This window comes from Moschus berezovskii, chromosome 18, assembly GCF_049115385.1.
Source record: "Moschus berezovskii isolate FMDL1 chromosome 18, NW_MosBer_1.0, whole genome shotgun sequence".
NCBI lineage: Eukaryota > Metazoa > Chordata > Mammalia > Artiodactyla > Moschidae > Moschus > Moschus berezovskii.
The window spans coordinates 10,470,174-10,479,206 of NC_142477.1; the positions used below are offsets into that span (position 1 = coordinate 10,470,174).

General features: G+C 52.1%; 1 protein-coding gene across 1 annotated transcript; it reads right to left on the bottom strand.

Annotated features, from left to right (window-relative positions):
• Window positions 1–1,557: 1,557 nt before the first annotated feature.
• On the bottom strand, window positions 1,558–5,633 carry LOC148774949 (uncharacterized). The gene is given in 2 exon segments (XM_088827580.1): window positions 1,558–1,613; window positions 1,616–5,633. Coding segments are annotated over 2 exon segments (4,074 nt in total).
• Window positions 5,634–9,033: the final 3,400 nt, after the last annotated feature.

The following is a 9,033-nucleotide window of genomic DNA, read 5'->3' on the forward strand; positions in this document are numbered from 1 at the left end:
GCCCCCGACTGCTATACCCTCGTAATAAGGGGGACTAGACACTAAGCACAGCCAGCACTCTTGGGTCCTGTCAGGGTCAGAGGCGTTAAGGGCGAAGTAGGCTCCCTGTACCAGGTTGAATAATCGGTCCCTAGTTTCTGGTGTAGGGGCCTCTGATGGTCCTGGCAGAGGTGTCAACTGACTAGGTGAGGGGGTGTTAATTTTGATTACGGGGCGTATCTTAGGGGCTTGAGGGCTCCGAGCCGTCAGGACGGTGTTGGGTCCGACAGCAGCAGTGGGGCCTGGGGTTTCTATGGTTTGGAGGATGGTTAAGATACCCCCGTAATAGGGGCCATGCCAATAGATGGGCCCCATAGTGGTCTGAATTCCCCAGCTGAGCCCTGAAGTCCAACGGAGTCCCTTTGCTGTTTCTTGGTTGAACATTATCTTAACTTGGGCATACCTATCTTTCCCGTCTGGGCCTGGGGAATATGCACCCCAGTCGGGGGCCTTTAGTGCAAACGAGAAGGTAATTCCATCCCTGCTTCCAACGTCCCACTTATGTTTGCCATCATTTGAGGTCACGCAGGACCAAGAACTACACCAATAATGTTGTAGGCCCCCGCAAGTTTTCCAGTTTTTCATATACCCTGGGCATGCCCAAAACCCGTTGTCCTGCAGAAGTCCCCCGGCCCAAGTTACTTGTACGAGGTCTTTGAAGTTAAAATATAGAATTGGCCACCAAGTGTTGGGGGGGTGAATCTCGGTGGTCGAGTTGAGTACCTCGCCAGTTAGCCCATCTAGAAGTTTCCAGGTTATTTGTTTTGGGGTATGGGGGTTAGTAGGGGATACAGGTGACAGGGAACCCAAGATTATAAGGATTACAGCTATATAATCTTTGAAAGTCTTATCTTGAGTGGATTTTGAGAGCGCTGGAGCTTCCATCGAGGCGGTCCGTCCGGGCTGTCTTGGCTGATGTCGGCGGAGCTCGATGACGGGGCACGCTTAACGTGCGAGGAGTGGATCCAAGCAGCGATGCCGTCTACCTTCAGGGCGGTTGGGGTAGTCAAGAGGACTGTATAGGGTCCTTTCCACCGGGGCTCGAGGTTTTTAGTCTGATGTCTGCGGACCCAGACAGAGTCTCCGATCTGAAATGGATGCGGGATCACGGGTTTGTTCAGCTGTTCCTGGTAGGCTGCGGCCAGTGGTCTCCAAACTTCTTTTTGTACGATCTGGAGCGCCTGCAGATGGGCTTTTAAAGAAGGGCTGTTAGCATGTTCAGCAATATGGGGATCGAGGAGAGTGGTGGCCGGCGGTGGGGCCCCATATAGTATTTCAAATGGGGTTAAGCCGTGGGGCCCTGGGGTATTCCGGGCTCGGTATAGGGCCAGGGGCAGTAGGGACACCCAGTCTCTGGAGCCAGTTGCAAGCGTTAATTTGGTTAAGGTCTCCTTGATGGTTCTATTCATTCGTTCTACCTGCCCTGAACTTTGGGGTCTGTAGGCGCAATGTAATTTCCAATTAATCCCCAACAGCTTAGCCACCAGCTGACTTACCTGGGAGACGAAGGCTGGCCCGTTATCGGTCCCTAGTGCCTGGGGCATTCCATACCTGGGAAAAATTTCTTCTAGCAGCTTCTTGGTGACTGTTCGGGCCGTCTCCTGTTTCGTGGGGAAGGCCTCTACCCAGCCAGAAAAAGTGTCCACAAACACCAAGAGATATTTATAGCCATAGTGTCCTGGTTTCACCTCGGTGAAGTCGATTTCCCAATATATGCCTGGTCGGTGTCCCCGCACCCGGGTTCCGATCCCATATCGGGCTTTGTTTGCATTAACCTGGGCGCAGGCCCTGCAGCTGCCTGCCACTTGCTGTAAAAGGCTGTCCCCCTCTAATAAATAATATGGGTTTTCTCTCTCTATGAGGGCCTTCATTTTTCGGGGGCTAAGGTGGGTTAATTTGTGTAGATGGTCAAAGAATTCCTGAGTCTGTTTCTTGGGCATTACTGGCTTTTGTTGATAAGTCCAGCATCCCTCTTCAGGTTTATAGGAAGCTCCCATCTTCCGTAGTAGGCCTATGTCTTCTTCAGTATACTGGAACGGCCAATTTGAGGCATAAGTATTGACAAGTCCCGAGGCCAGAGGGAGGATTTGCGAGGCATCGGGTGGCCCGCTTGAGGCCGCCTCTCGGGCCGCTCTGTCGGCCATCCGATTTCCTCGCGCCACGGGACTGTCTCCTTTTTGGTGTCCTGGGCAATGTACGATACTGAGTTTTCGGGGAAGAAACAGGGCCTTTAGTAAATCTAGAATCTCAGTCTTATTTTTGATGTCTTTTCCCTCAGAGGTAAGGAGCCCTCTGCGTCTATAAATTTCTCCGTGGATGTGGGCTGTGGCGAATGCGTACCGGCTGTCGGTGTACACATTCAACTTCTTACCTTCTGCCATCCGGAGGGCCGTGGTCAGGGCGATGAGTTCGGCTTTCTGGGCTGAGGTCCCCGGCGGAAGGGCTTCTGCCCAGATTACCTCGGTTTCCGTAGTCACAGCTGCCCCCGCCTTCCTTTGTCCGTTGTCCACCAAGCTGCTACCGTCAGTGTACCAGGTGAAGTCCGCGTCCGGCAGTGGTCGGTCTGTCAGGTCTGGCCTGGTCCCATGCGCCTCCGCAAGAATCAAGTGGCAGTCATGCCATTCGGGTTCTTCCGGGATCGGGAGCAGGGTGGCCGGGTTGAGTGCCACGATGGGACCGAAATGCACTCGGTCCGTGTCCAGGAGCATGGCTTGGTAGTGAGTCATCCGGGAATTGGATAGCCAGCGATCTGGTGGCTGTCTGATGAGGGCTTCTACCGCGTGGGGGGCGAAGATGGTCAGAGGTTGTCCCATAGTCAACTTGTGGGCGTCTTTGGTGAGGACTGCGATGGCGGCCACCATGCGTAAGCAGGGTGGCCATCCTGACGCCACAGGGTCTAGTTTCTTGGAGAGGTATGCCACAGGGCGCTTCCAGGGTCCTATGGTCTGGACTAAGACCCCCTTTGCATAACCTTGCTTTTCATCTACGTATAACCCGAAGGGTTTAGTCAGGTCCGGGAGCCCGAGGGCGGGAGAGGTCAATAGGGCCCTCTTAATATTTTCGAAGGCATTGGAATGCTCTTCCCGCCAGTCAAAGTATGCTCCCTGTTTTGTGAGAGGGTAGAGAGGTGCTGCCATTTCGGCAAAACCCGGTATCCAAAGGCGGCAAAACCCCGCTGTCCCCAAGAATTCCCGCAACTGGCGGGGGTTTTTAGGGACTGGAATGTTCATGATGGTCTGTTGGCGGGCTTTAGTCAGCCACCTCTGTCCTTCTTTTATCCGGTAGCCCAGATAGGTGACTTGTTGTTGGCATATTTGGGCCTTTTTTGCCGATGCCCGGTATCCTAAAGTCCCCAAAGCCTCGAGGAGGGCAGACGTACCTTTTTTGCAGTCTTCTTCCGTTTTTGCCGCTAGTAGGAGGTCATCTACATATTGCAGCAGGATGAGGGTTGGGTGTTGGACTCTGAAGTCAGCCAAGTCTCGGTGCAGAGCCTCATCGAAAAGAGTCGGACTGTTTTTGAACCCTTGTGGGAGGCGGGTCCAAGTTAACTGTCCGGATATCCCCAGCTCTGGATCCTTCCATTCAAAGGCAAAAAGGGGTTGGCTATCTAGATGCAATCTCAGGCAGAAGAAGGCATCTTTAAGGTCTAGCACCGTATACCAGACATGGGTTGGCGGGAGCCCACTCAATAAATTGTACGGGTTGGGGACTGTGGGGTGTATGTCTTCTACCCTCTTGTTGACTTCTCTCAAATCTTGAACTGGCCTATAGTCTCCCGTGCCTGGCTTTTTTACAGGGAGGAGGGGGGTGTTCCAGGGCGACCGGCAGGGGATTAAGATTCCTTGGTCTAAGAGTCTCTTGATGTGCGGCCGGATTCCTTGGTAGGCTTCTCGGGACATGGGGTATTGCTTGATTGACACCGGGGAGGCGGTAGCTTTTAGAGATATTATTAAGGGCGGCTGTCTAACGGCCAGTCCTATCCCCCCGGTCTCGGCCCATGCTAGCGGGAATTTTTGTAGCCAGAGGCCGCCTTGAGCCTCATTAGGTCTTTCCTCTTCGTAGAGCTTATATTCATCTTCCAATTTTAGGGTCAAAACATGGAGGGGCTCCCCTTGGGGCCCCGTCACACAAGATCCCGCCTCTCTGAAATGCACTTGGGCCCTGAGCTTGGTGAGGAGGTCTCGTCCCAACAGGGGGTAGGGGCAATCAGGCACATGTAGAAAGGAATGGATTACCTCTCCGGTGGCCAGGCGTACCCTTCGGTCCGTGGTCCACAGGTATCGCTTACCTCCCGTGGCGCCTTGGACCCACGCCGACTTGTTACTCAAGGGTCCCGCCGGACGAGTCAGCACGGAGTGTTGAGCGCCGGTGTCCACCAGGAAGGTGACAGGTTGCCCCCCAACGTCGAGAGTTACCCTGGGCTCAGGGGGGGGCTCCTGGCCCTGACTCTCCTAGTCTTCCAAAGTTAGCAGGGCCGTCTGGGGCCTCGGTCGGCGGGGCCCCTTTGGTCGCTTTGGGCAGTCTCTAATCCAGTGTCCTTTTTCTTTGCAGTATGCACATTGGTCTTTATCTATTCGGGGCCCCTTCCGCTCTCCCCCTAACTTATCCTGCCGCTGTCCTGAAACTACGGTGGCCAACAGTTTACTAAACTCTTTATTTCTCTTACGATCTCTTGCATTTTCCCTTTCTTCTGCCTCTTTCCTAAGCCTCTCCTCTCTTTCTTCTTGTGTCTCTCTCTTATTGAATATACGTTTTGCCTCCTTTACTAAGTCTTGTAAGGAACTCTCCTTGAGATTTTCTAATCTCTCTAGTTTCCTCCTAATATCTGGGGCGGACTGCCAGATAAAGGACATGGGGAGGTTGCACCCCGGGTCTTCAGGGTTATAAGGAGTGTACATGCGGTAGGCTTCTTTAAGCCGCTCTAGGAAGGCGGAGGGGGACTCCTCAGGACCCTGGATGACTTGTTTTACCTGGGCCAAATTGGTGGGGCGTCTTGCTGCCCCCTGGAGACCCGCTATGAGCAACTGGCGATAGAGACGTAGGTGGTTCCTACCTTCAACCGTGGAGAAATCCCAGTCGGGGCGCCCCAGGGGGAAAGCAGCGTCAATCTCATTAGGTAGTTGGGTGGGACGACCGTTTTCGCCCGGGACATTTTTCCGGGCCTCCAAAAAGACTCGCTGCTTTTCTTCAGTGGTTAGTAGTGCCTGCAGCAGCTGTTGGCAGTCGTCCCACGTGGGTTGGTGAGTAACTAAGATGGACTCAATTAAGGAGACAAGCCTGGAGGGGTCTTGGGAGAAAGAAGGATTGTTATTTTTCCAATTATAGCGATCGGAGGCAGAAAAGGGCCAGTATTGGGGTTGGCCATTTGACCCCGTTCGCAAAGGAAGGGCCTGCGAGGTGGAGTCTGGGGGTTGCTCTCGGCAGCCCCGCAGTCGTCCGGCCACCGGGGAGGGCGCCGGAGCGGTCGGGGCGCTGGGAGCTGCTTCTGCTGGGGCAGCTTCTCTCATTGGGGCAGGGCCTTGATAAGGTGGGGGGTCGTCGGTTAGGAGATCTATGAGGTGGCCTTCCTCCGGCGGTAACACCGGAACTGTCATAGGTGGCCTCTTATCTTTTTGTTCGCTAGAGGCTTTAGTCAGGGTTGGATATAAAGAAGAGTGAGTAGAAAGTCGGGTTGGGGCGGGTGAAGGGAGGAGCGGAGGGGTTGGAGCCGATGGGAGAGAGGGGCCTTTGGGGGTGACGAAGGGTTTGACCCAAGGCGGGGGAATACAGGCCAGGGCTTCCCAAGTTACGATGTAAGCCACTTGGTCAGGATGGCCATGCGGTCCTGGATCCATGATTCTGGATTTCACCTGAGAAATAATGTCGAGGTTAAATGTCCCGTCCTGTGGCCAACCCACGTGGAAGGATGGCCATTCGGACGAGCAGAAGGTGATCCATCTTTTTTTCCGAATTTCCACCGACTGGTTGCGGGCAACGGTTAGGACATCTTTCCAATGCTGCAGAGTAAGACTTAGGGGGGTGGTTACGGATTGACCCATCTCTTCTAGAAGGACAAATCCCACAATGAAACAAACAAACAGTAGACAGACACCACAACACCAAAATCGCACAGTGCGGTCTTTGCGCAAAACCGAAAGCAAAAACTCGGATGGAGACGTAGATGAGGGTCCGGTTCCCTTGTCTCCCTGGAGTACCACGTACCCCTCGGACAGAGGCTGAGCCCCAAAAAGTCCAATTTGGTCCGTGGACTGAGACAGATGAGCACCGAAAAATCGGGCTCCAGGCAGCCGTGGAACGTCTTCCAGGCTTGCGGAAGGAAGTCCGAGCTCGTCAGCTCCTTCCCAGTTCCGCCAGATACAGATTGTTCAGCTGAACTCTAGAGCACATGTACAGTACAGAAGCGTAGAAGCAGAGAAACACAGAGCGTAGGAGCGCTGGCCAGCTTACCTCCCGGTGGTGGGTCGGTGGTCCCTGGGTGAAAAAGGGCCAAAATCCCGGACGAGCCCCCAAATGAAAGACCTCCACAGAGATTCTTCCTTCCAGGAGGACCCTTCCCAGGGAACAACGAGACCACTCACGTCCGGATGCAATCAGCAAGAGGTTTATTCGAATACCAGGTACCTGGGGCGACAAAGTCTGTCTGTAGGCTTTGCGCGCCCAACGGTTGGAGTGAGGGGTTTTTATAGGAGCGGCGAAGGCGGGAAGCGTGGGTACAGAAGCGAGAAGCTTAGTTACTGGGTCTCTATTGGCTGATTTAAAAGCGAGGTCCTAATAAGGCGGTTTTTCGGGTGAGGCGGCAGGTTACACAAGCACCTATTTCTGTTCAAAAGATCAAGCTGGCAGAAGCTTACTGGCCAGTTCATACATACACGGAAGCTCATTGGCCAGCTTATACGCGCGCGGGGCTTTTCTGGGGGGGTTTCCCCTTTTTTACTCTGATTGGCTCGACTTTTGGCGCCGGCGGGACTTTTCTTGGGAGGAGTTTCTTAATTCTTGGCGCCGGCGGGATCTTCTTAGGGAGGAGTCTGTGACTCAAGTTTGTGTGTCGCAATCCCCTCCTCCCTCTAGGGGCTTTTTGAGACCTGGCCCAAGATGGTCAAATTATGGATTTCTCAGTGCACCTCTGGAAGCTCTGCTTTCAAAGAGTTTGTACTGTGTGCTGTGAACGGCAAGGAGAAATAAGAAGGCCTTCCGGTTTTCATCCCAATCCAAAGAAGGGCAATGCTAAAGAATGCTCAAACTATTGCACAATTGCCCTCATTTCGCATGCTAATAAGGTTAGGCTCAAAATCCTTCAGGCTAGGCTTCAGCCGTGTGTGAACCAAGAATTTCCAGATGTACAAACTGAGTTTAGAAAAGGCAGAGGAACCAGAGATCAAATTGTCAACATTCATTGGATCATAGAGAACGAAAAGGAATTTCAGAAAAGCATCTACTTCTGCTTCATTGACAGAAGGCTGTCAATGAGATGAGCTTTGACTGTGTGGATCACAGCAAACTGTGGCAAGTCCTTCAAAAGATGGAAATACCAGACCACCTTACTGTTTCCTATAAAACCTGTATGCAGGTCAAGAAGCAACCTTACATAGAACAAATGACTGGTTCAAAATTGGAAAAGGATTATGACAAAGCTGCATATTATTACCCTATTTATATAACTCATATTTAGAGTACATCATGCAAAATGCCAGGCTGGATAAATAACAAGCTAGGATCAAGACTGTCAGGAGATATATCAATAACCTCAGATATGCAGATGATACCACTGTAATGGCAGAAAATGAAGAAGAATTAAAGAGCCTCTTGATGAGGGTGAAAAAGCAGAGTGAAAAGTTGGCTTAAAACTCAACATTCATAAAACTAAGATCATGGCATCTGGTCGCATCACTTCATCGCAAATAGATGGGGAAACAGTGGAAACAGCGACAGACTTTATTTTCTTGGGCTCCCAAGTCACTGCAGATGGTGACTGCAGGAGTGAAATTTAAAAATATTTGCTTCTTGGAAGGAAAACTATGACAAACCTAGGCAACGTATTAAAAAGCAAAGGCACCACTTGGCCTACAAAGGTCCATATAGTCAAAGCTATGTGTTTTCCAGTAGTCATGTATGGATGTGAGAGTTGGACCTTAAAGAAGTCTAAACACTTAAGAATTGATGCTTTCAAACTGTGATGTTGGAGAAGACTCTTGAGAGTCCCCTGGACTACAAGGAAATGAAACCAGTCAATCCTAAAGGAAATCAACCCTGAATATTCATTGGAAGGACTGATGCTAAAGCTGAAGCTCCAATACTCTGGCCACCAGATGAGGAGAGTCAACTCACTGGAAAAGACCCTGATGCTGGGGAAGACTGAAGGCAGGAGGAGAGGGGACCACAGAGGTTGAGATGGTTGGATGGCGTCACTGACTCAATGGACATGAGTTTGAGCAAACTCTGGGGAATGGTGAAGGACAGGGAAGCTTGGCGGGCTGCAGTCCACGGGGTCATAAAGAATTGGACACAACTTAGAGACTGAAGAACAACGAACGCTGTGATGGGGTCTCAGCCATGGGGAGAAGCTTCTTACCTGGCACAGCACAGGGCCCTGCGTAGGAACGCAGCAGATTGTTCGCAAAGGGAACAACATGCCGTGGAGGGCCACCTGGTGGAGGCAGGGAGGTGAGATCTCCCCGCCTCACCCACCCATTCGCTCCCAGCCCTGCCAACTCCCACCTGAAGTGTTGGTTCATCTCTAGTTCCCTCCCACTTGGCTTTCTGCTTTCGGTTTACAAATGGAACACACACCCGTGCACGGGCAAGCACATATGTATGTGAGTGCGTGTGAGAACATAGGCACGAACACGTCCACACGTATGTACATGGACATATGAAGTGACGTGAAAGTCGCTCAGTCGTGTCCAACTCTTGCGACCCCATGGACTATACATCCATGGAATTCTCCAGGCCAGAATACTTGAGGGGGTAGCATTTCCCTTCTCCAGGGGATCTTCC